The 27,104-nt window shown below is 40.1% G+C and overlaps 2 protein-coding genes across 14 annotated transcripts in view; one reads left to right on the plus strand and one right to left on the minus strand.

Annotated features, from left to right (window-relative positions):
- LUC7L3 (LUC7 like 3 pre-mRNA splicing factor) overlaps positions 1-20,736 on the plus strand; it is a 30,429-nt gene extending 9,693 nt beyond the window's left edge. The window contains exons 1-13 of one of the 13 annotated variants that reach the window (XM_058705495.1): positions 1,497-1,556; positions 2,616-2,701; positions 4,581-4,620; positions 5,609-5,753; positions 6,118-6,192; positions 7,168-7,272; positions 9,094-9,255; positions 9,647-9,930; positions 10,984-11,144; positions 14,575-14,715; positions 14,821-14,926; positions 16,274-16,342; positions 20,209-20,736. In XM_058705495.1, coding sequence (XP_058561478.1) covers positions 5,631-5,753; positions 6,118-6,192; positions 7,168-7,272; positions 9,094-9,255; positions 9,647-9,930; positions 10,984-11,144; positions 14,575-14,715; positions 14,821-14,926; positions 16,274-16,342; positions 20,209-20,323 — 1,341 coding nt within the window. In that variant the 5' untranslated portion in view covers positions 1,497-1,556; positions 2,616-2,701; positions 4,581-4,620; positions 5,609-5,630 and the 3' untranslated portion in view covers positions 20,324-20,736. Of the gene's footprint in view, positions 1-1,489; positions 1,557-2,615; positions 2,702-4,580; positions 4,621-5,608; positions 5,754-6,117; positions 6,193-7,167; positions 7,273-9,093; positions 9,256-9,646; positions 9,931-10,983; positions 11,145-13,282; positions 13,409-14,574; positions 16,786-20,128 lie in introns of those variants that run through there. The other 12 variants (XM_058705490.1, XM_058705492.1, XR_009255384.1 and 9 more) reach the window with 12 other exon arrangements.
- Positions 20,737-22,747: 2,011 nt separating this feature from the next.
- ANKRD40CL (ANKRD40 C-terminal like) lies at positions 22,748-25,207 on the minus strand. Its single transcript, XM_058702846.1, is given in 5 exon segments — positions 22,748-22,842; positions 23,575-23,629; positions 23,632-23,745; positions 24,572-24,862; positions 25,202-25,207. Coding segments are annotated over 5 exon segments (561 nt in total).
- Positions 25,208-27,104: the final 1,897 nt, after the last annotated feature.

Consider the following 27,104-nt stretch of genomic DNA (forward strand, 5'->3'; position numbering starts at 1 on the left):
TTCATTACCAAAAAGAATTGTATGATTTCCTGTCTAGAAAAAAGTTTATGTTTACTTGTATTTTAGAGTCAGGAGAGGGACCATAGAGCTGTTTATTCCTTTTGTGTGTGTGTGTGTGTGTGTGTGTGTTTAGGTTTATTTTTATTTATTTTGAGAGTGAGTGAGAGCAGTGGGGACAAGGGCAGAGAGTGGGAGACAGAAGCTGGCTCCGCTCTATCAGCACAGACCCCGATGCGCATAAACCGTGAGATGGTGACCTGAGCCGAAGTTGGACACTTAACTGATTTGAGCGACCTAGGTGCCCCAATTGATTGATTTTTAAAGTTTTATTTAAGTAATCTGTATAGTCAACGTGGGGCTCCAACTCACAGCCGAGACTGAGTCAGATGCTGTTCTGACTGAGCCAGCCAGGCACCCCTCGATTTCAAATTTAACATCCAGTCCTATGTATTTACAAAGAATTCTCTTAAATTTAACAGACCTTTTCTTTTCATACCTTTCAGTGTTGCACATTGATTACCTAATAACAATGAAGTAGTATTAGAAAGAAGGAGATATTTTGGAATTTTGCTTAACAGTTTTTACCTTTTGGTTTGCAGTGTATACAATTAAATAATCAGCTAGGGCAGTCTTGGAATATATCTGAAGGAGTTCAGAGTAAGTACTAATGGAGAGAATTAAAAGTCAGTTTCGTGTTAATAGTCTTTGCTTATACTGTAGGAGCCCATGAGGAGTCGCTTAGTGAAGTGCTCGTGTGTGAAAATATCCAGGGCGTTTCAGGGCTTGTTACAGGATCTCTTAAAGGAAAATACCCACCCAGATTGCTTTATATGAATGTTATTTGTAATTTAGACAGTGATTTCCAAATTCTAATCTGTAAATTGGTTCTGGTCTTTAACAGAGTTAGAACGATGATAACAGTGTAGGGTTTTTTTTTGTTTTCAATAAAGTTAAAATTTTCCCTTGTGGATATCTTTCCCATATTTGTTGCTTTGTGAGGAGAGTGGTGATTAAAAGTAGATAGATAGTAGGAGGGGCACCTGGGTGGCTGAGTCGGCTAAGCATCCGACTTTGGCTCAGGTCATGATCTCCTGGTTCAGGGGTTCGAGCTCCGTGTCGGGCTCTTGCTGACAGCTCAGAGCCTGGAGCCAGCTTCGGATTCTGTGTTTCCCTCTCTTTCGGCCCCTCCTCCCTTCTCTCTCTCTCTCTCTCTCTCTCAAAAATAAATAAACATTAAACAAAAAAAGGTAGATAGTAGGAAATTCTGGTGACTCTTCGTCCATCCTGACATTTTTTAGTGAAATCTGGGAGTTGGAAAGTCACGAATTTAAAAACTAATATGGCTTAACAAACGAACCTGTTCTTATACTTATTTGGTTGAAAGATGAAGGTTAAAAAATGAGAAAATAGTTATTTCGTACCCTTTTCCAATATAGTTTTAAAACTGAACAACTTAAAAAATTTAAGTACCTTTGTTTTTCTTCACTAGGTTTGTAAATATTATCTCTGTGGTTTTTGTCCCGCGGAATTGTTCACAAACACTCGTTCTGATCTTGGTAAGTGAATTTTCTATGTAACTTATATCAAATTACGATTTAAAATAAAAACTTGTACTTTATAAATTCTGAAAACTTTTCTCTTAAATAAGGTTTGTTGATAAAATAACTTCTTTCTTGGCTTAGACTTTATATTAATAAATGCCAGTCTAGTTAAACACGGTAGCTTACATGAACATACATGTCTATTTCCACTCCTTCCCAAATCCCTCCACTAAAATGAAAATTTAAAAACAAAAAAGGTATAAACAGAAGAAGAGATAACATTAGAGATGTCAACAAATTTTTGGAAGATGACAAGTGGATGGAATAGTAGCAGCAAACTCAACAGAGAAACCCTGTACCCTAAAAGTCTGCCGAAGGGAATATTAAAAGGAAGTGAGTGAGTGATCAGCAGAACCTTGGACAGGCTCAGGATTTGGAGGCACCACGTACCCTAGAACATAGTCATGGGGCTGAAAATTAAAAATTAGTCTAGTTCATGGTCTCTCAACCTTGACATTTGACATTTTGAGCTGGATGATTTTGTTTTAGGGGAGGCTGTCTTGTGTATTGTAAGACGTTTAGTAGCATTCCTGGCCTCTACCCACTAGATGCAGGTAGCCCTTGAGTGTGACAACCAAAAACATCTCCAACTAAAAAGGCATTGCCAAATGTCCCTGGAGAGACTCGTAAGACCTGTGCATCTGGTGATTCGACTTCTACTCCCACAACCTGGAGATACTAGGGGGTTATTTTCTGGAGAAATTGGACCACTGAGACTGTAGTTCATCTGAACCACAGATTGCAAAAAAAAAAAAAAAAAACCCCAGTTGAGTGACTTCTCCCAAGAATGGTACATAATTAGTATCATTTTAGAAACGTAAAAGAGAAGTTAATTCATTAAGCATGATGCTTGCCCCAGCTCATCAGAAGCACATTAAGACTGGACAAATCTAGATATTGGGATTCCAGACATAGCACAGGGCAGTCGTGAGTAAAAATGAGACTTATAAGAGAGTTAAGTCTATATTCTTACTAGTGGGGTTTTCCCATTCCCTTCCTCTGCCCTGTTCCTAGAAGGATACAGCCAGATGTTTTTCCTCAGGCAGAAGAGAAGAGGAGTCTTTAGAGAAAGTGAACAGTTCCAGAGAAGTGATCTACAGGTACTGACCCTTGGGGAATCTCCTAAAAGAATTTTGCTGCCTTATTTTCCTGTGGTAAAGCCCATTTGTTGATAAACCCTGCCTGTGCATACGAACTTCCAGTTAGATTTTGGAAGTGTTTTTCCAGCCAAGAAATCCAAGTTAGGCCTTTGAAGAAAACTTTCAAAACAAAAGATTAACCAAAACCAATAAGAGGGGGAAAAAAGTTTAGTGAAATTAGAGATAAGGGGGGAAGGAGAAGAAAAGGTATTAAAAGTCTTTTTTTTTTTTTTTTTTAAAGTAAGCTCTGTGGCCAACTTGGGGCTTGAACTCATGACCCTGAGTTGTATGCTCTACCAACTGAGCCAGCCAGGCACTCTAAAATATTAAAAGTCATAACTAAATTTAGTATCTTCAGAGAAATAAGAGAGGACATCAGAAATAAGATGCTATATAAAAAGGGACCTTTTGAAAAACCAAAAGAACTCTTGGAAATTAGGACTGGAGAAATCTGAATAAAATCACTATAAAGGTTTGAGAATAAAGTCAAAGAAATTTGCTGGAATGTTGGGTGATCGCACAGAAAATACTAAAATTTGACAAAATTGTATCAGTCCAACACTAATTAGAAATTCTAGAGAAAGCAGAAGAGAGCAAATTAAAAATTCTACAATACTGAAGGACGTTAGTCTCTTGATTGAGCGTGTTCTTTAAATGCTCAGCACACTGGATGAAAAAAGATCCATCCCAAGGCACACCACTGAAATTTCAGAATGGTGGGGGTGGGCCAGGAGCACACAAGATTATGAATCCGAATGGCCTCAGATTTGTCAGTAACAGCACTGGACGCTTGAAGACTTTGGAGAAACACCCTCAGGATTCTGAGTGAAAATATATTTTTTGCTGGGTTAGCTATATAGCCAAACATCAAAGCCTGCAGGTGAAAAAAAGACATTTTCAGATATGCAAGATCTCAGCAAATTTATCTCCCATGATTCTTTTCTCTGGAAATTCCACCGACACATGAGTGTAAGACCAAGGAGAAAAACAAGAGATCCAGTAAACTGCATCCAGTGCAGACCAGAAAAGGAACCTCTCAGGATGACAACTCTTATCAGTGAGTTTAGAAAATACGCAGCTGGATTGAAACAGAACAGAAAGCTCAGGGATGAAATTGAAGCTGATTATCTGATAGATTTGGAATCATGAGAGAAATTAGTATTGAGGGAATTTCTGTAGCTGAATTAAAGTGAGAAGAATTTGGAGATACAGAAAATTAAGCAAATGAAAAGAATTCCAGCGAAAGTACGAAGTATATCATAAGTCCTCATAATGCTCCTTTTGTTGGACTCAGCAAGTAATAGTACTTGTATAGTCAAAATATAAAGTGTTTATTGAACCTAAAATTTTGATGTCTAAGATCAACCAGGAAAAGGCAAAATTGTTTAGAAATATGGAAATAAATTCCGGAAGGCGTAGGTGATGTGGTTAAAATCGGTTGCCTTCTGGAGGTAGGTGGGGGTGGGACTAGGTCAGTATTCTTGTACTCTTTGGCTTTGTTTGCAGATGCCCCAAATTAGTAAAAGATCAGCAGGTTGGCCCTCATTACAGTTTTTTTCTTGGGTGGCAGTAGGAACGATTTCTCTTTCCATGCATTCCCTCTTCTTTCTTCTTACCGTATAGTTGCTCTCCGTTATACTGATCTTGAAGATTAATGGGAACAATTTTTATGTGTTTACTTTGGGCACATTGCTTTGTGATTCATTAGGCCCAATTTAGGTGTGTACAGACTACTCAGTGATCAAATGGATCTTTTTTTAAAGAAATTTCTTTTGTTTTGGCAAGAGAAAAGGTTAACATCCCCAATAATTTATACATTACATTTCTCATTTTTTTTCAGGTCCATGTGAGAAAATTCATGATGAAAATCTTCGGAAACAGTAAGTTGTCTTTTGAGGTCCTTTCCCCTTGGTCAGTTATTTGGTTTAAAGGGGATAAGGATTAAAGAAATAATTGCAATTAGTATAAAATGAATGTCTTGTTGGGGTTCTATTCAATAGGTGGGATGGTAGAAAGTCATAGCTTCAAAAATGATACTGTTAGCCACCACATGAGTGCATACTATATGCTTAAATACTAATAAACCCTGATCTTTTTTTTTAAGAGCCTGATTTTTTTTTTTTAATATTTATTCTGAGAGAGAGCGAGAAAGAGAGAGAGAGAAGGTGTGTGTGCACATGAGGTGGGGAGGGGCAGAGAGAGAAGGAGAGAATCCCAAGCAGGTTCCATGCTCAGCATAGAGCCCAGGGCAGGGTTCTGTCTCATGATCCTGGAATCATGACCTGAGCTGAAATCAAGAGTGGGACGCTTAAACTACTGAGCCACCCAGGCGCCCCTTAACATCCCTGATTTTATAAATGAGACTTATCCTGGGGCGAGGGTCACAGGTCCAGTATTGTGGTAGAGCTGGCGAAGCACCTAGATTTGCCTTATCTGTGCTCTTAACCAGACAAAATGCTAAGTACTACTTTCCTTTTACCAAGCTGAGGGACTAGAAATTTTCTTAAACACTTGATTTACCCTTCAGAATAAATACAGCAGTGTATAAGATTAGTTAAGGGGTGCCTGGGTGGCTCGGGTGTCATGATCTCATGGCTCGTGAGTTCGATCCCTGCTGTGGGCTCTGTGCTGACAGCTCAGAGCCTGGAGCCTGCTTCAGATTCTGTGTGTGTGTGTGTGTGTGTGTGTGTGTGTGTGTGTGTGTGTGTGTGTGTCTCTTTCTCTCTCTCTCTGTCTCTTTCTCTGCCCCTCCCCACTCATGCTCTCTCTCTTCAAAAATAAACATTAACAAAAATAGTTAAGATAGAATATGTGAGTTTTAATGGATAAAGATGTGAAAAGAAAGTAACGCTTGTTTATTCTTATCAGGTATGAGAAGAGTTCTCGTTTTATGAAAGTTGGCTATGAGAGAGATTTTTTGCGATACCTGCAGAGCTTACTTGCAGAAGTAGAGCGTAGAATTAGACGAGGCCATGCTCGTTTGGCATTATCTCAAAACCAGCAGTCTTCTGGGGTGAGTATGAAATTAATTTGTTAGTCTTTGTAACATGTCCCTTTTCTCTGGAGACCCAGAGGCCTCTGTAGTATTGAAACTTGTGTTCAGGTTCATTAATTTGTGTTCTTTTAGAATGACATAAACTTAAAAGGCATTCAGTTTTTTCAGTCTTTATTAGTAGTACTGATTTTGCTAATCATTAAGATTTTTCTTCTAATTATTAGTAACTGATAAAATATGTAATTGACTATTTGAAGGTAATTGAGTTATCCTTGTGATTCAGTATTTTAACGGATGAATGCAAGTGTTCTGTATGGTATGTGAGAGCTTGAATATTCCTGTGTTTTACTTACTGATAATACATTTATTTTCTTTTCAATAGGCAGCTGGTCCAACAGGCAAAAATGAAGAAAAAATTCAGGTTCTAACAGATAAAATTGACGTACTCCTGCAGCAGGTGAGAATTGTATACGTGAATAACAGAAAATCCTTGGAATAGTCCTTAACCAAAGAAGATAAAGGGATGGCAAATACATACATGTAAAGATGCTCGAGGTCATTAGTCATTAGATAAATACAAATTAAAACCACAATGAGACACTTACTGTTCATTCTTCTGTTAGAATGGCTAAAGCTAAGACGACTGGCCATACCAAGTGTTAATGAAGATGTGGGCAAACTGGAACTATCATACACTGCTGGTCGGAGCTAAAAATGGTATAGCCACTTTGGAAAGAGGAGGTTTCTTAAAAAGTTAAGACGCGTCATGAGTCATTCCAGTCCTAGATATTGACCCAAGAGAAATGAAAGCATATGTTTACACAGGGTTGTATAATAGCAGCTTTGTTTGTAATTGGCAAAAACCCTTAAACTGGAAACTGCTCAAATGTCTATCAGTAGACAAATGGATAAATGCTGTGATGCATCCATGCAGTGGAATATGGCTCAGTAATAAAAATGAATGTAACAGTGGGTGAATCTTAAGATAATTAGGCTGAGTGAAAGAAGCCAGCCCAAAAAAAGGAATAAGAAGTACATAATTCCATTTACATAAAATCCTAAAAAATGCAAACTAGTCTGTAGTGACAGAAAACAGATCAGTGGCTGCCTGGGGAGGAGGTGCTACAAAGCAAATTTAGGGTGATGGATGTGTTCATTATGTAGATGATGGTGTTAGTTTCATGGTTGTCAAAACTTACCAGATTGTACACCTTAAAAATATGCAGTTTATTGCATGTCAAATACACTTTACTAATGCTGTAAAAAATCAAAAGGATAAATTTAACCCAAAGAGGCTTCAATAAACAAAATTAGACAAAAGACCCAAAACAACCACTAAATGCTAATGAAACTTGGGAAAGAACAGAAAAATACTTAGGTAGTTTGGTTAGAAAGGAGTCTTGACTGCATTTTTTTTTTAAATCCCTCTTAGATTGAAGAATTAGGATCTGAAGGAAAAGTAGAAGAAGCCCAGGGAATGATGAAATTAGTTGAACAGTTAAAAGAAGAGAGAGAGTTGCTTAGATCCACGACCTCGGTGAGTAGCAACCTCATTTTGATTTATCCAGGCTCTTCACTGTGAATTACTACGACCTGTTGCTACTTGAGAATCTTTGTAGACAATTTTCTAATGTCCTAAATCAGGAGTTCGCAAACTGTATCTTAAAAGGCCACACAGTAAATACTTCAGGTTTGCAGGCCAGAAGATCCCTGGCAGCTACCAAGCTCGGCTTTTATTTTATGAAAGCGACTTTGGACAGCATATAAACAAATTGACGTGGCTGTGTTCCAATAAAACTTTTATTTACAAAAACAAGCCTCTAGGTACTGGCATGCCAGCCCATGCCTTAGGACTACTCATTTGGGCCTGGGTTGTGCTTTCTTGTTCCAATAAATTACTCTGTGTGTGTGTGTGTGTGTGTGTGTGTGTGTGTGTATATGTATGTATATATGTATATGTATATATGTATGTTTTTATTTAATTTTGAGAGAGAGCAGTTGGGGAGGGACAGAGAGAGAGAGGGAGACACAGAGTCTGAAGCAGGCTCCAAGCTCTGAGCTGTCAGCACGGAGCCCGACCTGGGGCACGAACCCACGAACTGCAAGATCATGACCTGAGCTGAAGTTGGACACTTAACTGACTAAGCCACCCAGGCATCCCTAATTACTCCATATATATTTACCTTAGCTCAAAATTAGTGTACTCAAAGTATCTTCTACTTTTTTATATTAGAGAATGTGATATACCTGTTTTGGGTGTCAATGGTAGAAAATAATTGGTCATTGGTTCCCATATATTGAATAGGATATGTACAGATTATGCTCGGTGAGTTCAGTTCCCTAAGCATTTTGGAAAATTTTTTTTTACATAGCTCTGTGCCTAGCATGAGCTTGAATTCATGGCCCCAAGGTCAAGGGTTGCATGCTCTGCTGACTGAGCCGATTAGGTGCCTCTTGAAAAAATACACATATATATTTTATTAAAATTTTTTTTAACATCATTCATTTTTGAGAGAGCCAGCATGAGTGGGGGAGGGGCAGAGAGAGAGGGAGACACAGAATCTGAAGTAGTCTCCAGGCTCCGAGCTGTTAGCAGATAAGGACCTGAGCTAATTCAGAATCTTAACCGACTGAGCCACCCAGGCGCCCCTATTTGTATTTTTTAAATGTTTGTTTATTTTGAGAGAGAGATTGGGAGCGGGGGAGGGAGGGAATCCCAAGTCCCATTGATGTGGGGCTTGATCCCATTGAACCGTAAGATCATGACCTGAGCCGAAATCAAGAGTTGGATGCTTAACCTGCTGAGCTCAGGAAACCGCCCCCCCCCCCCACCAAAATACTTTTTTTAGTTTATTTATTTATTTAGAGAGGGTGCAAGTGAGGGAGGGGCAGCGAGAGAGAGGTGGGGCTCCTGCTCACCTGATGACGGAGCTCAAACTTAGGAACCATGAGATCATAACCTGAGCCAAAGTCAGATGCTTAACTGACTGAGCTACCCAGAAGCCCCCTTTAAAAATACTTTTAATATGGAGGCCACACCTTTAGCCTGTTGAACCTAAGAAAGGAATTCAGACTAAAATAGGTAGCTTTCTGAGAGGTAGTTAACCATTTTCAAGGTGGTGTGGGTAATTGACTAGTTACTGTTGAGGGACGGGGTCTCCACACTTCCTTAGTGATAATGGAAAGTTGGTTGCTGTTGCCTTGTTCCCTGCTCTAAAAGTTGGCCAGTCGGTACTCAGTATTAATGGCTTTGGAGAAATGCACAAAATTAGAACTCTGTTCTAAATTTTAAGTATATATTTTGGATTTGTTTGTTCTCACTCAGATATTCTTTATAGTAACTGATTTGTCATTTCAGACGATTGAAAGTTTTGCTGCCCAAGAAAAACAAATGGAAGTTTGTGAAGTGTGTGGAGCCTTTTTGATAGTCGGAGATGCCCAGTCCCGGGTAGATGACCATTTGATGGGAAAGCAGCACATGGGATATGCCAAAATTAAAGCTACTGTTGAAGAATTAAAAGTAAGCTTTCAAGCATGCACTTTAGCCACAGCTAGTACTGTACTTCAGTGTGGCTAAAAATTGATCACATAGAGACATAAGCCTCTTGTGGATATTTTGTTGATGTGTATTATTTGAAACTGTAATAATCCCTATAAAATTTTGCTATTAATGAATACTATCAAAGCATTTTAATTCCTTCACTCTTTCGTGCCAGGAATTTGGGAGAAAGCCTATCCCTGAGGACTTTGTCAAGTAACATTATCTTGCATACAAACATGGTGTCAGAATTTCTACATTTTCTTTTAGGACATCAGATTCCATAAGTTGATTTACACATGTTTTACACGTCAGCCCTTGTTTGACAGAGTCTTTAAGGGTGTTTATAAAAATTGAACTTGGTTTCTTTTAGGAAAAGTTAAGAAAAAGAACTGAAGAACCTGATCGTGATGAGCGTTTAAAAAAGGAGAAGCAAGAACGGGAAGAAAGAGAAAAAGAACGGGAAAGAGAAAGAGAGGAAAGAGAAAGGAAAAGACGGAGAGAAGAGGAAGAAAGAGAGAAAGAAAGGGCTAGAGACAGAGAAAGAAGAAAACGAAGTCGTTCAAGAAGTCGGCATTCAAGCCGAACCTCAGACCGAAGATGCAGCAGGTCTCGGGACCACAAAAGATCACGAAGTAGAGAAAGAAGGCGAAGCAGGTACATAGAGCACACAAGACTGTGCCCAGCATAGAGCGAGTGTGCAATAAACAGTAGTGATTACTAATGTTATTTCCTTGGTCCTTGGGAAGCTCTCAAGTACTGTCAAAGACTAGAATAGATTATGAGAGTAGAGTCAGCCACTCCATCTTCAAGGCAACTTCTTTGCTATTTCACCTGTCTAAGGAGGTTTGATGTGCTCTTACCAGGAAGTCCATGCAACTGGGTGGTCTCTTTGTTTCTCTTCTCACTGATTCTAAGAAGACATTTAAATTATAAGTTATTTTGGGTAAAATTACGTACATTTACTTTGGAGGACACCACGCTTAATACAAGAACTAAAGTGTTACCTAACTGGGATGCCTGGGTGGTTTAGTCAGTTAAGTGCCCAACTCTTGATTTCAGTTCACAGCATGATCTTACAGTTTGTAAGTTCAAGCTCCACGTCGGGCTTTGCACTGACATTGTGGAGCCTGTTTGGGATTCTCTCTCCCTCTAAAATAAACAAAAATTAGGGGCCGGTGGGTGGCTCAGTTGGTTAAGCATCTGACTTTGGCTCAGGTCATGATGGCACGGCTCATGAGTTTGAGCCCTGTATTGGGCTCTGTGCTGACAGCTCAGAGCCTGGAGCCTACTTCAGATTCTGTGTCTCCCTCTTTCTCTGCCCCTCAACCACTCACACTCTGTCTTTCTCTCTCAAAAATAAAATAAAATAACATAAAAAGTTAAAAAGAAATAAAGTTTTATGTAACTGATTCTTTAAAAACACAAAAAAATGAAATCGGTTTTATTATTTTAGAGTTAACGATTGAAGAGGAGTCTTAAAGACCATGATAACTATCTTAGCACTATTTGAAAAGTTGAAGTTAGATTTTCAGTAACTTCTTAAGATTTCTACTGTACATATGTTTTAGTAGTGGATTCTATTCATTTGCCTTTTAAGGCTAAGTTTTGCTTAATCTTGTTAATTATTAAACAGTACATAATTTTTGCAAGGTTTTTCTCATTGTCATGTCAGCTGAAGTTGCTTTCCTTTTATTTCAAATTGTGAAGAAGCAGAGATCGACGAAGAAGCAGAAGCCATGATCGATCAGAAAGAAAACATAGATCTCGTAGTCGGGATCGAAGAAGATCAAAAAGCCGGGATCGAAAGTCCTATAAGCATAGGAGCAAAAGTCGGGACAGAGAACAAGATAGAAAATCCAAGGAGAAAGGTTAGTTTATGTGAGAATTTAATTCATTAATTAAAGATTTAATTCATTAATTAGATTATTTTAACACTCCTTTCTCTGCACTCACATTTCTTTGGAGATAGGCAGAGTTCCATTTCAAGCTACTTCTTTTTTACTTAGAACCAACACCATTCAGTAGGAGGCAGGCATTATTTTCCCCTCCTGCTCTGACTTGTGACAGTGACAGTTGACCTGGTGTTTTCTTAGAACATGCCAAAACCACATCCTTCAGTTGTTAACCTGAGGTTTATCGTCTCAATTCTTCCAAGTATCGCATTACTCTTCAGGATTATAAGGCTGTAGAATTTATTAGCTTGGTTATTGGCAACATTTTTTTTATCTGCTGCGTGTTCCATAATATGTCTTGCAGAGTAAGTGTGCTATTTTGCATTGGTCCTCATGTGCAGCCTTCATTTACCTCCGTAATTAACTTCTAAGTTTGCAGAAGTTGAGTATCTTACATACGTCTTCACTGTGTTTTCTATTGAAACAACACGCTCTTTCCTTTCTACCTTTCCCTTTGGTTTTCTGTGGCATTCTGGTGGCTGGAGTGCACTGTCACTGCTCTGTTAATGGACTTTCTCATTTTGTCTTTGGCATGTTTTCACATGGATATTCTCATTGTTTAGCTTAGTCTTAACTGAAAGATCATTCTTTGAAAATCAGGGTCTCCCTTCTGTATTTTCTTTAGATCTTTTAAGCATCTTTCATTTTGTCTTGAATGGGCTGTTCCGCTTTGCATGGTTTTTAGGAATGAGAGCAAGGGCCTGTTTCTAATTTTCTTGGCTCTGCTTTTTCCATCCTGTCCTGCCTATTGGTGTCCGTGTTAGATCACCCGACATACGTGCTGCTGTGTTTGAGTTTGTTAAACTGGACTTTTGTGTGATACTCGTTTCTTACTTTCTTTTATGGAACTATTCTATGGTTTTTGTTTTGTGTGTGGTTTTTTTTTTGTTGTTGTGTTGGATTTTTTTTGTTTTTTGGGCCAGACTCAGGTTTTTGTTAAACTGAGTTAGAGAAATGCCAGCACACAAACAATGGACATATATTTTTGGTCTTACGCTTTCATTTTTCCTGAAATAAGTATCCCTTTTCTTTTAAAAATATTTACATATGTTGTTTTTTCTACCACCTGGAGCAAATGTTAAATAGGAAACGGCAGTTTTTTAAACTTGCTGTCACGAGCTTTATTATGTGTCATTTAAGTCCAGAAATTACTTCTGTGATTCAATAGGCAGTTGCTACAAAGGGTTATCAACTGATTTTACATTAGTTTAGAAAGTTTCACCCAACCTTTTTTGCAAGACTTTGTAAATGTGTTTTTTGGGTGAGGGGTCCAGTCTCCAGAGCCAGATAATGGGCGTCAGAGATCAAATTAATCACTTCTCTTTGAGAACTAAAGCTCTTTGCTATATTCCCTTTGTGTCGCTTAAAATAGTTGGATTGATGCCCAGGGACAATAGCTAGCCTTCAGAACTGTCTGGGATCAGAAATGAGCAATAGATGCAACTGGCTTGCCTTCAAACAGACATGTTTGTGTAATTTCTGGATGGAGCAAAAAGATGTCCTGAATTGCATAGCTGTAATAGAATCTTAATTATAATGGTGACATCATAGAATTTAATAAAAATCTTTGCTTAAGTAGAATAAGCTATATTGTTTGGATTATGGACAGATTTTCACGGAGGAAGGAGGGAAGACTTGATTTGGAGAAAGTTCTGCATCAGGTCCACCTTGAAAGATTGGGAATGCATTATAGATTTGTCTTGAACTTGGGGATCTCTTTTAAAAGCGATACGATTTACTGGCTTTTGAAAATGCCATGTAGCCATTGAGGCACGCCTAGGTATACAGATGACCAAAGGTCTGAACTCTGAGCAGGAACAGCACTTGATAATGGCACATGAGTAAGCGGGAGGTCACTACTCCAGGTGCTGTGATTGGAAGTACTTGAACGCCACAGTGAAAAGTGGTTTCTTACACAGACCTATATTTCTTAACACCAACCAATTTAAGGTTCTCTCTTTGTCAGAGAGTTTCCTTCTTTAATCCATAGCCCTGAAATCCACCACACTTTGTGGATGTCCTTAGGACTATTAAGATCTACCATATCTACATAGGGCAGAAGATAAGATTATTGGACTGACTACTAGTCCTCTACGGGGCAACAAGACGACTCTTCCTCATTGAAGCTACCCGTGCACCGGAGAAGCCCATAAGGCACAAAGGGAGGACTTGCCCACAAGGTCAGTTAGAGCACACTGTACTGGCTCAGTTCTCCTGAGTCGACGGACAGACATGGAGCAAGTCCTGCCGTCAGCTACTTGGACATTGCTTCGTGTGCATTTTGCAAGTCTTATGGACTGAATCTGCTCCTTCACATAAGATCTTCAGTTCTTCCATTCTTTGAATGAGCGCCCCCTGCCACCACCATATTTTGTTTGCATTACCATCCCTCTCCTAGTTACTTGCTGTTGTGTCTTAACAGCTTTGTCCAGAATCTGTAAAGGGTTGTGCTTCTCTTAAAACGTCTTTCTGTCTTATGGACTACTCTGCTAGACCAGTTGTTCTTAACTTAGTTTTAAGGGGAAAAACAATTTTTCCAGGAAGCTTGTAGTTTGTGTTAGCATTTTCTGTAGAAATCTTTTGTTAGGCAATACTTGGAACTAAAAAAGCTGGAATATTCTTGCTCCACATCCCACTTTCTGCCTCTAGTCTGAGGTTTCACCATTACGAGGAAAACAGTAGGAGAAAAAGTTGAGATTTACTTTTTTCGTTCTTCATGCGCAGCTGAGTTGAATTTTAATTTCTCCTTTTGGAAAAACAACTCTGAGGTGGCATCTATATTACTTTTCTTAGCAAAGCACTTTCTTAGCAAAGTGCAGTGCTTGGATTGAGATCTAAGGTCCACTTTCTTTCATTGGGCTTGTTCCTCTTAGGTGTTCAGATTGATACATATGTAAGTAGTCTGTTGCATTACCAAATCTACAGTTGGAGAAACAGCCCTATTAAATGTTGAACTGTTTTTACTTTTTACCTCAGTAACTCACTTTGTGTGAACACAGTTCTTGTGTGCTACCGTTCATACCCTTCCCATTGCCTTTTGATGTTCCTCGCCCCAGATGAAATTTACTTACATCTTAGATCCTGCAGTGATTTGGAGTTGCCCGTACTTAGTAGATTCTCACCAGTTTGAGAGAATTTGCATTCTCTTTTACCTTTTGCTCTCTCTTAATGCCCCCGTATGGTGCTCCCCGATTTTTATCCCTTTGATAGATTCGCCAAACTGTGTTACTTGCAGTGTGTGGGAAATAATTGTCTTTTCATCTCTCAATTGTTTCGCTTTTCAAAATGTCATATGTGTATTGTATTTTACTTTAAAATCCACGATCAATGTCTTCTTTTATGGCAGAAAAGAGGGGATCTGATGATAAAAAAAGTAGTGTGAAGTCCAGTAGTCGAGAAAAACAGAGTGAAGACACAAACACTGAATCAAAGGAAAGTGATACTAAGAATGAGGTCAATGGGACCAGTGAAGACATTAAATCTGAAGGTGACACTCAGTCCAATTAAAACTGATCTGATAAGACCTCAGATCAGACAGAGGTAAGTGTATTGTTTCTCACTTTGATTAGGGCTTTTTGTTACTGTTTGGCAGTGCAGCGTAAGTATGCACAGACGAAGACGGAGCTAAGCCGAGTAAGAAGACATACAAAAGCATCTTCTGAAGGAAAAGACAGTGTAGTCCTGCAAAACATTTTGAGGTACATTGTTTTGTCTCAGCTATTTTGTAGCAGACTCGTGCCCCCATTAGTGTGCCTCTTTGGAAATTACTGCCCACGTTTGTAATGTAGTCGCCATTGAAAAGTTAATTATCCTTTTTTTTAGGGATTTTGCTGTCATTTCTTTTTTTTTTCTTTTTTTTAATAAAAAGGTTGAACTGTTTTTTTTTCTTTTTGGTATTAAGTCCATCTTGTGTTGGTACATTGGCAGAGACATATGCTTTAACAACTTAAATATTTCTGAGGCACATGTTGGACTACTTTGTTTTAATTAAACTGCTAGTATTTCTTTGTCAAGGATGTTTCTAGTTTTTTGCTTTATTGCCTTGCATTCTAATGCAGTTTGTTCTGTAACTCGAGAGCCAGTAGCATTGGATTGATGGAAGTGTAGGGTTTATGAATTATTGCAGCTGACTACCATACCTCACACAGCGTTGGTGTTGTGAGCGGCCCATGAAAAGCCAAATTAAAAATCAAGGATTCAGTCAAACTAAGCAGGTACTCATGCCAGGTACTCCTTTCTCTACCCACATCCATGTTTGAATGCTATTGCCTGTGATCTTTACGCTTAACTGTTGTGTATCTTTTTTGTTCTTTACAAGACGCACAGAGGGGTTTTTTGTGTATTGCGTGAAAACTTATCAATCAAATGTTAACAGAATGGAATTTTTTTTCAACTGTATGTAGGGATGCAGTGGTGCCCAGAATTAGATATCTTTAAAGAATTTTAAATACAATAAACACTTCACATTATTCGCCTTGTTACACTCAATGCAATTCTCAAGTCTTTAAGAGGTATGTGTTTAATATTTCCTACGGTGTAGGAGAATCTGCAGGCAGCCATAGATCCCTAGGAATAGTCACTGGCTGAGACGTTTCAAGCAGCAGTGGATGGCAGAGACAGACACCTTCAATCTGTGAAATACAAGGAGTTGATGAATCATGTAGAATGAATTTGGGTTTTTAAAGAACTATTAAAAGTTAGGTTTGATGAGTTCTGAAAACCTATAAACTATTCATTCTTTGGGCTAGTGGCTTGGGATAAAAGATTTCTACGGAAAGGGAGTACCAAGTAGTTGGTTTGTCAATGGCTTTCTTCTTCTAGGACAGCAGTGTAGTGTTACGTGTGTGAGCCATTCACGCATAGGCCAGCACACGCGGGCACAGGGCTTTTAAGACCACGCTGATGCCTTGATAACTTACAAAGAATACAGACGTTCCGTGTCCATATGTTAAGTAGCAGTTAGTGACTGGGCCAACACTTAGTCATAAAAATTTGCCTTTTACATGTTGTCTAATTATCCTTTTTCCCCAACTTTTGCATTGTAGGACAACTGTTCGAAGATTTCTGGAAGAAACCCGAAAACGGCATAACATGAAGATCGACATTAAAATGAGGTGAAAGAAAACTATAGTGGCATAGAAAAGTAGAAAGCTCAGTTAGTTCTGTTTTGTTTTGTTTTTTTATTAAAAATTAATTCAGGACTGACGTGACCTCCCAGATTTCAGAACACGTGTTAATAGCATATATATGCCACTGAAAACTTAGGTCCTGTATCATATTGTTTTCTTTAAGACTTTTTAAGAAATATTACCTAAACATGTGGCTTGCTCAGTGTTTAATTGCAAGTTTTCATTCTTGGACTTTGAAAACAGGATTAAACGTTAGTATTTGTGTGAATCAGATTAAGTGGGATTCCATTTTTACAACTCTGCTCTATCTAGCCTTTGGATTTAGAAGTGAAAATAAAGTATCTCTGACTTTCTGTTACAAATTTGATTGTCTCTGTCATTGAAAAGTTTTAGTATTAATCTTTTCTAATAAAGCTATTGACTCTGAACTAGTCCCCTGTTTTAAATATGAGGTGCACTGTTACTAGAAGTGTTGGTGTACAGTTTTATCTGATTGTTCTGTTAAAGACTAATTTTTATAGAATTTCTGCAGTTTAAATGTTTTAAATAATGGTGCTTCAATTTTGGGTGGTTATGAATAAATTTGAATTTTGCTTTTAATAGCAAAGATGTACAGTGAACTAGAATATATTTTTACATCCCTGAGAGATTCCTTTAGTAGTAGAAAATTCAAAATAGCCTTCTGATGAACACTATCTTCTTCTAGCTATGAAATAATGATGTAGAAGACTATTCAAGAACTTTTAACTAGCTTTTGGTCTTTGTTTTAAATCCTGTGTCAAGATTTCTTTTAACCTGGTCTTGTCAGATTACAGATGTATTCAGTTCTGTGTATGGGGTGTGTAGTACACATGATAAGGATTTATTCTTAAAAACTGAGGCTTAAGCAGGTGGTCCCCCCACCCCCAGCTGATTCGGCAGCATGTTTCTATCTATAGCCAGCTTTGTCAACTGTGTAAAAGTATTATCCAGCTACATATATCCTAGCAGTTTTTTTGTGATTTATAATTTTCAAATATTGCTGTCAGTTTATAAGGTAGAGAAACCGGGTAACTGGGTTAGATGACGTACGCAAAGTCACGTGGCTCCATGTTGGCGGAGAGCTAGCTCATGGAACCTAGCCTCTGCCTTTTGGTCTGGTGCCTCACTGTTCTGCCACTGTATTCGTTCTGATAAGCATAGTGCAGTATCACAGAGTTTCCTAAAATACCCTCCACCAAGCTTTGGGAAATGATGAAGCTACCACTTTAGAGGTGCTTTGTGTGAGATCATGCCAGGGGCACAGAGCATTCCTGGCTCACTAGCTGATTTTGGAGGTACAGCAGCAGGCGAATGGGTTGGATATCTCTGACTTTGTCAGGAATAAGATAAGATGTGAAGCCATGTGATAACAAAGTCAGCCCCTCCCAGGCACTGTTGGTGGAGTCGGACGAGGTTGTGGTCGTGAGAGCGAAGGACTTTGGAGTGCTAGTTCATCATATTCTGTTGCTCCGTCTCTGGAAAAACCATCCTGAAAAACCGAAAACAGTTTACTAAAGTATTAAGCTACTAAAATTATTAAGGGATTTAAAATGCCAGACTTGTCCTTGCCTCTTCTAGAATCCATAGCTAAATTACTTTAATGAGGTACATACAGTAAATGAGTTCATGAAAAGTCTTCATCATCTTCATGATTCCATGGACACTTAGATGTATTGATCACGATGGGACTTATGTAGGATTTGAGGGAGGGGCCTGGCCCCTTAAGGTGTCCATGACTAAGGTCTGGTTTTAGTTGGAGATTTAGAAGTTGGGTTGCCCTCAACACCCAGAATTTATCAGGCTCAAGAGGAAACTATTCTTACTTAAATTCATAATCAAATATAGAGGCTGTGTGCTAATTGAATTTACTGTAAGAAATACACGTTTCTGCCTTTAGGGCTAAACAGTTGTCAGTTGGTCAGTGTGTATTTTCTCTGTGAAGAACCTTTAAGGGGAGCCAGATTTTACTACTCAGAAGATTACTTGATAAGATTGGAATTGGATGAGCGCAATCAGGGTTTTTTAACTTTTCATTTTGGAAAACTTCAGACCTACATAAAAGTAGAACAGTACAATCAGCCTTTATTAAAACTCACCACTAGTAAGACTCAGTGGCCAGTCTTAATTTTATATGTTCGTGCATGTGTGTATGTATCCCCTGCCTCCTATTACTTTCAGGCAAGTGTCAGACACACCATTTAATCTGTAAATAGTTCAGCATGTATTTCTAAAAGTTAAGAAACAAGTTCATTAATGAAAATAAACTGGACGAACTTTTAATTGGCCGGAGTCCTCAACCGTAGAACTGGTCTGGTAGCTTACTTTCCGATGTGTGTCTCGAAGGGACCATGTAATGAGTCTGCTGCTCTGGTATCCTCTTCTGTTCGATGTAGAAAGACTATGCGTCACCTCCCTTTTTGTTACATTTTTTCTTCAAATAGATCACAAGATATTTACAGTTGACCCTGGAACAATGTGGGGAGATTAGGCATGCCAACCACCCCCACCCCCACCTCCTCTGTGGTCAAATCCACATGCATACTTGACTCCCCCAGAACTGCCAAAAGCCTGTTGACCAGAGCCTTACCTACAACATAGTTGATGAACACACATTTTGTATGCATATTATGTATTGTGTGCTTACAATAAAGTAAGCTCAAGGAACAGTGTTGAGAAAATCATAGGAGACCATGCATTTACCATGCTGTAAAAAAATCCCTGTATAAGTGGACCCATGCAGTTCAAAATCGTGTTGTTCAAGGGTCAGCTGTATTCTTCATTTTGGATTAAAACCTATTTCTTGCCTTCTTGAGGTTGTAATAAACTAGTGCTATTTCGGCTTAAGTGTTTATCTCCTCTCCTTATACCGTCACACCTGCAGGCAGTCTGTCTACTTTTTCCATATATAGTTAGTGTCACAGAGGACACCTCATACATACAGGTTGTCAGCCACCTTCTGATTAAAGTTTCTAGAGATGTTACAATGGAACAACTTAGGGTGGGAGTTTTTTGAGCTTGTGTCCGTTCCATGCTTCTAAAAATGCATTTTAGATGGGCTGTGTGAATATTTTTAAACATTATTCTACAGTGCATGAAACAAAAGGAAAACACTTGAGAATTGTGTATTTTCTGTAGGATGGAACTTTGTTTAGGGCCGATTTTCGGGTTTGAGTTCAGACTGATTTTTTAGTTGTTTATGAAAGAACCCCAGGTGACTACTTCTTAAAAATTTTGTATTACAATTGTAATGCTTGTACATGGTTCAAAAAACAACATTAGAAGTGTTAGGTGATCTCTCTCCCCTTCTCCTGTCCTCCTGTTCCTTTTCAGGAACTACTGTTAAACAGTTAACTCTTGCTGGAGGGAGGTGGGGGGTATAAGCATATATGTATAGACCTTTTTTTATATATGATAGTACACCATATGTTTTGAATCTTGCTGTTTTCACTCGTATATTTAGAAACATCGGAGACCTAGGAGACCACCCTTTTAAGTTTTAAACATGTAGTTTTTCAAAGTACATTTCAAGTAAACCAAAGCAGAGACGTAAATGTGCTTTTCATTGTTGTATCAGATTTTTTAATTTCCTACTTTAAAAATGCAGTTTGAGAGTCCTTGATCTATTTCTTCCCCTCAGCCATCCCAAGTAGCTCAATTGTCAACAGATTTAAGAATGTTTTAACAGCTTTGGGAAATAGTTTGGCATAAGGGTCCATGCCCTAACTTCTCTTGTGGCTATTCCACTCCTAGATACATACCCTAGAGAAACTCTTACACATGTGTGTCAGGACATGGATGTGAAAATGTCATAACAGCATTGTTTGTAATAGGAAGAAAAGGAAAACCAAAACAAACTGGGAAGACCCCAAATGTCCTTCCGTCCACTGGATAAATACCGTGGCATATTCCTACCAATTCTGTGGGATTACACAGAAGTCCAGCTGAACTACAGCTACACATGTGAACACAGATGAATCTCAGTGGTCGGAAAACAAGTTACAGAAGACTACATCCGCCACAGTTCCACTTCTGTGAAGGTCAAAACCGAGCGGTTAAATTAAGTCTGTGGTAAATGAAAGAAAAGCAAGGAAATGATTAACGTGAAATTCACTGTTACCTATTGCGACGATGGAGGGAGACGAGACCACGGAGGGCAAGGAGCAGCCTTCAGAGGAACTGCTGACAGTGCTCTGTTGCGAGAGCTGGGTGGGTGGTTTCTTTTTTAAACTGTATGTTTATGTGCTTTTTGTATGTATGATATTTCTTAATAAAATTTAAATTTAAAGAAAGAATGGGAAAAGGTCTTGGTGTAGGTAGCGACTAATAAAACATAATAAAAGCACACTGTATGTAATGAAGTTTACCCTCGTTTAATGACTGGCAGATGTAAAAGGTACGGTTTCTTGAGCACCAAATTTAGGGTCTTAATTGTAGTCCTTTAAAAGCTAGAAGCAGAGCCCAAGTGTATGTTTTCTCCGCGATCACTTATTTTTATCTTTCCATAATTTGCATTTGGGTGTCAGCCAGGGAGCTGCTACTTTTGTAGCTGTGCATTTCTTACACATTCATGCCCTTCCAGAAAGGGAACTTGTTGGGTGAAAAGAGCCATACTCCTGGCTTGTGGTCAGCACATCCTTCCCCTCTTCAAGCTAGAGTGTCGAATCAGAGGGGCTACTCCATTTCGGCCTTGTTCTACTCTGGGTAGGAGTACCATGAAATGTTAGATGTTCGCTCTTCAAAAGGGAAGTAGTTCAAAGTAGGAATGTACCTGCAGGTACTTGAAATTCACCTGTGCCAGCCCCGGACTTCTTACCCCCAACCATGGTCCCCAGGTGAGCCTTTAATCCCCTAGTGGGAGCGTAGGGCTTAGCCCTGAGTTTCTTCTGTGCATCCCTGAGTCCTAGTGCATCCGGTGCTGTTTTGACACCGTGGAAAGGTCTGTGAGCAAAATAGGAGCACCACCTTCTCTGGGTGGAGTCTGTCAGGCCCTGTGAGCTGTGCAGGAAGGATTTCTGCGCTGAGGGGTGGAAGGGAGGTACAGCTGATTTACCAGTCACCTCATTGTAAATGAATGTAGGTTGCGAACGACTAAGAATTCTAGATCATTCTGTCTTGTTTTAACCCAAATGTGTTCTGGAACTTTTTAAGATAGTATCCTAGTATCGGATTCATTTCAACAACTTAAAAATCTTAAAATGACATCAAGTTGGCGTAAAAGTTGGTGGAGTTGTAGCTTCCTCAGAAATTCGTTTTTGCAATCTCTGCATGAAATATAAATTCTAATGAAAATTGCTCTTGAAGCTTCAAATGTTTATTCTCAATCTTCATCCTTAAGGCTATTCGTGTTTGTTACAGGAAGTCAGTTTTTATCATGTTTGGTGTAAACTGTTGATTGGAATGGATATTGAATTTGCTCAACAACCTGGTGATAATTCAGTTGCTGCCCTTGTTGAATTACTGTAACCATGAGGCAACCTGTAGGTTCTGCTGTTAACATAGTGTAAGCTTTCCTCCTGACTGGCATTTTGTAATCGAATTCTACCATACTCCCTTAAAAACACAAATGAAAGTCTCAGTTTCCCACAAAGGGTGATTTGGGACCATTAACAGCCTAATCTGGAGCTCCTGCCCAAATTTTCCTTATTTTTTTAAAGTTTGTTTATTTTGTGAGAGCTTGCGTGCGTGCACGAGCAAGCTGGGAAGGGGCAGAGAGAGAGGGAGAGAATCCCAAGCAGGTTCTGCAGTGTCAGTGGGGAGCCTGACACACAGGGCTCGGATCTCACAAACCGTGAGGTGATTGCCTTGAGCTGAGATCAAAAGACACTTAACTCACTGAGCCACCCAGGCACCCCACAGATTTTCCTTATTATTCAAATAAATTGAGAATACCTGAGGGAGGTGGCACTTGGGGATGGACCCCTTGTCATCCTCCAGAATCCTGTGGCACTAGAACAGCGCTACGTGGAATTGGCCCACGTTAGGGGCTGTGTGGTCTTTCAAAAAGACCTGTGACTTCTTCCCAGCTGAGATGCTCCCACCAAAGAGATCCATGGGTACTAAGCAAATTGCAGATTCAGGCCTCGTATACTCGTCTCATTTCTAGGAGTGGAATGGTACATCTGTACCCACATTGTTTAATAAGACTGCTCTTTGGACAGTTGGGTGTCTAGTGTGTGTCCCCCACCCTCCATCAGCCCTGAAGTATTGAGAATTTGGGAGATGAGGCCAATTTTATGTGCTGGGGAAGACAAGACATTGTGCTTGCCCAGAAGGAGCTATGGTATTTTATAGCTCAGTTCCATGGGGATTAGTGGCGACTTTATAGCCCAGGAGTAACGGCTGAGAAAAGAAGTGACCGTGTACAGTGTGTTAACATGGGTAAATGGGGTCAAACAGCACCCGAGTGCTTCCAAAGTACTGGTGGTTCTCAACTAGCAGTTTGGGAGGGTTGACCCAGAAGGATTCTAGATAGTGTGGTGGAAGGAGCTCAGCGTGGGATGGGATGACAGCCTATCTTGGAGCTAGTTGTCGGTAAGGGTGCCTGCCAACTTTGTTCTTTCCATCTGTTTAGTAAGAGTTCACTGCTGTGGGCTGTGCCTTAGCCGTTCTACAAGTTGTATGTTAAAAGTGGTCCCAAAGGTAGTTATTCAAGTCCTGCCATTTTATAGGCAAGTTTAAAAGTGTAAATAGGAAATGATGGTATGACATGCTTTTAAAGATGGAGCATCAAGGGGGGCGGTGGCGCCGGACAGGCTCCGTCTGGAGCATGTGACTCTTGATCTTGGGGTTATGAGTTCAACCTCCATGTTGGGTGTAGAGATTATTTAAAGATTAAACAACAACAGCAACAACACTGGTTGGACCAGCGTGCCAAGGGGGTCTTGGCTTTTTCAGGTCTATCAGCTTACCCTCCCCCCAACCCTTTTGTAGTTCACATGAACATGAACAGACCCTGGCCATTTGTCCTGACTGAACCTCAGTGGTACATACCCGTGCCTGATAAGGATTGACCTACAACTCTACAAAATAAACTTGTGTTTATAGGTACCATACTGCACAATTTTTTAATGGCTCTATTTGTCAGAGCACTTTGAAATTTTATCCCGGTCCAGAGAAGTTCAAGACAAGGGAACGATTTTCCAAAGTACCCACATGAAGTTAGCAAACCAGTACTGCATTGTTTATAAAACATAGACTCGAGTTGTTCATTTCTGGGATTTTCTGATAGGTCAGGTTTGCAGCGTGGCTGTTGTTAAGCAGGGCTTCTCTGTCAGGGATGGTGCATGTGCTACCAATTCAGAGCTTCCATTTTTCATTGAAATGAGTTTTATTTCCTGGAAGTCCTGTAGTCTTAAAATGTCTTTGTCCTTAATATGCAAAAGAGATTTTTACAGTTTATAAATAGCATGTCAAATTATTAAGATGAAAAAGTCTTGATGGCCAGTATCTTGGGTTCTTGTCTAAACTCAGGCTGTTTCTGATTGGTTTCTCAGTCTATTCATGGTAAACTCAGCAGTTCAGAAGGTTGCTTTTCCTTTCTTTGGTCTCTGTTGTAGGTTTCTAAAGGGACTATCTATAGTCTCAAATTGATATTGCTGAAGAGAAAACCTCAGGCCAGGGCATTAAAAAAAAAAAATCCAGAAAATATGATCTTCCTGCCAATTCTTTATACCGTTAGCCGAGACACCAGTGAGTACTGTTAAAGGTATTTTTAAAGCTTTAAAAAAAAATAATGCCCAGAGAAGTGAGATTTTTCTTCTGAAATAAAGAATTGAGACCTGTGTTTTGAATCGGATAAATCTATAAAAATGCAAAACTATTTTGTGTCGTGAGATTACAAAGGCTGACTGTTGCTAAGCAGGTAAGGGTGAGTTAGTATTTTCCTTGCCAGGGATCATGTCACTTACTGTTAACCGGCCAGGTTTGCAGAGGTAGAAGGGGCCATATGCTTTGAACTGAGTCTTAAATATGGGCACTAAGTTATCATTCAGGCCGTTTTAAAGGGTTTATGAATTTAGGGGTGTAAGTCTGTAAAAAGCACCAGATTGAAAATGACCTAGCTCCTGTGTTTGGCTATCCCGTAGCCAGAATGTCCAGTGTCTTAAGTTTTGTTTTCACATTAGGAATGCAAAAGGTAAATGATTAGATTCACAGAACATTAATTTTGCCCACTTAGAACCTTGGAAACCCCACCTTTCTGAGCAGCGTGTTTGGTGGCCTTCTGATCTTCACTTGCTCTGGCTTAACCCCTCATTCACAGCAACTCACTTTTAGTAGATTTTGATAACTCAGCTCTCCTCTGTTCAGTTCAACTTCAGTGAAGTCATTTTCTTTGGGCCTCTGAATTCTGACTTTAAGCACCAGCTCTAGATCACCCCCAAATTCATTTGTAAAAGAAACAATACCTAATTTAAAGCCTTTCAGTTGACATCGTCGGTGATTATAGCATAGGTAATCCCAAGAAAATAATGAATAGACACGGAGCTTTTATTGGTGTATATAAACTTGAAATTATCTGAGGCTTTTCTTGGGATGCTGGGCAAGCTCTGGGGTGTATGCCCCATTATACCCCCCAACAAGCTTGCAGTTTGAAGCCTGGCTAGGATTTAAAATATGCAACGAATATTTAAATGTGTCACCCTCGAGCAATCCACGGTGGGTGTTTGAACCTGCTGGTTATTTGGAAAGCTTGAAGGAAATGTTTAGCCCTGGGGTTCTGTATCCTTCAGAAGCCGTTGTGCCGAGGTGCAAATCATCCTGTGTGACTCCTACTGTACCCCCCTCCCCAGGACTTCAGGGTGACAGGCCCTGAGGTAGTTCTACCGCCATCTTTTTTGGAGACTGTGGTGTTGAGTCTCCAAACTTAGCTGTCCTTAAGAAGGAGTAGTTGACTGAAGGTGGAAGGACCCAAATGGAGTTTGGCTTTGCAACATGGTCTAGGGGCTGAGTCCTCACCTAGACAGGCGTCCTCAGGTGTGGCATCACCTGGGTCAGTTGGCAACTGTGGACTGGCGCCTTGTTGCTATTCACCTGGGAAAGAATTAGAAAGCGTTGAACAGCAGCACCTCCGTGTTTGGTGCTCTGCCAGATCTGCCAGTTGAACAGGGACAATGATGCCCCCTCTCCACTTCCTGCTCCGCAGTTCCGCCTCCTCCTCGACCGAGAAGCCAAGTCCTGAGAAGGGCAGTAATTATGTTGAGACTTGAAGAGCAATTTTCCTTAATCACGGCCCAAATCATGAAGAGGCGCCGAGACGCTATTTTTAAGTGGTATGTAATCTGGGGAAGAAAGACAATCTGGGTGCTCAACTCGAGCTCCTACTTAAATATTTTCAGCACTGAGAGCTTCGTGTCCCCGGTTCTCCAGCAGAGCTCTACAGCTAGAAGAGTCCCTTTCTCGGGCATTTTCTCAACCAGAGGGAAGGGGAAGGAATGAATGTTCCTTTCCAGGTGCCAAGGCCTTTCCCATTCTTAACGGTGTCCATCCTGCACGTGGAGAGTGCACCATGCACGGTGCCCCACCCTGGGGAGATGATTAGAACCACCGCCACAGAACCCCGGAGTGGTCTCTGCCGTAGAGTTTACAGACGAGCAGGAGAGAGAGAGAGAGAGGGAGAGGTAAATCAGGTGACCTCAGGTAAAGGGTGAAATGTCAGTCGTGAGGGCCAGATACACAGCACGGAAGCACGGAAAGGGGTCAAGGAAGGTCTCCCTGAAGGCAAGGCCTTCGAGCTGACATCTGAGGGGTGAGTGGGCTTAACCAGATCCAGAGGGAAGAAGGGCCTTCCAGGGCTGGGAACAGCAGAAGGAACCTGTGTGGATGGAGTGGTGCTTTTGAGGAAAGACGGGCAATCCAACATGGCCACCGGGCAGAGCTCGTGGGCAGTGGCCAGGTTGGGGGAGCCTGGACGTTGGGGGAGCCTGTGCTGTCCAGCTCGGGAGCCGTGAGTCCTGTGAAATGAGATACGCTTATTTCATAAAAATACATAAAATAGGGGCGCCTGGGTGGCTCAGTCAGTTAAGCATTTGACTCTTGGCTTCTGCTCAGGTCACAATCTCACCACAGTTGGTGAGCTCGAGCCCCGCATTGGGCTCTGCACTGACAGCTTTGGAGCCTGCTTGGGATTCTCTGTCTCCTCTCTCTGCCCCTCCCCTGTTCTCTCTCTCTCTCTCTCTCTCTCAAAAATAAATACATAAACATTAAAAAACTAAAATACAGGGGCACCTGGGTGGCGCAGTCGGTTAAGCGTCCGACTTCAGCCAGGTCACGATCTCGCGGTCCGTGAGTTTGAGCCCCGCGTCAGGCTCTGGGCTGATGGCTCGGAGCCTGGAGCCTGTTTCCGATTCTGTGTCTCCCTCTCTCTCTGCCCCTCCCCCGTTCATGCTCTGTCTCTCTCTGTCCCAAAAAAAAAAAAAAAAAAAAAAAAAAAAAAAACGTTGAAAAAAAAAAAAAAAACTAAAATACAACTTCAAAGACAGGAACAGTGAAATATTTACTTTTCAATATTGGTTCGACGTTGAAATGATAATTTTGATATGCTGAGTGAAATAAATTATTAAAATGAATTTCACCTGTCTTTTTTAAATGTGGCTGCTAGGAAATTTCTAATTACATGCGTGGTTTACATCATATTTTTACTGGACAGCACTGGTCTAGGTGAAAGATTTTGGGTTTTGTTCTAGAACAACACCCAGCCATTAGATAGTTCTCAGCCCAAGGCTGTCCT

The sequence above is a fragment of the Neofelis nebulosa genome, chromosome 16, assembly GCF_028018385.1.
Source record: "Neofelis nebulosa isolate mNeoNeb1 chromosome 16, mNeoNeb1.pri, whole genome shotgun sequence".
Lineage (NCBI taxonomy): Eukaryota > Metazoa > Chordata > Mammalia > Carnivora > Felidae > Neofelis > Neofelis nebulosa.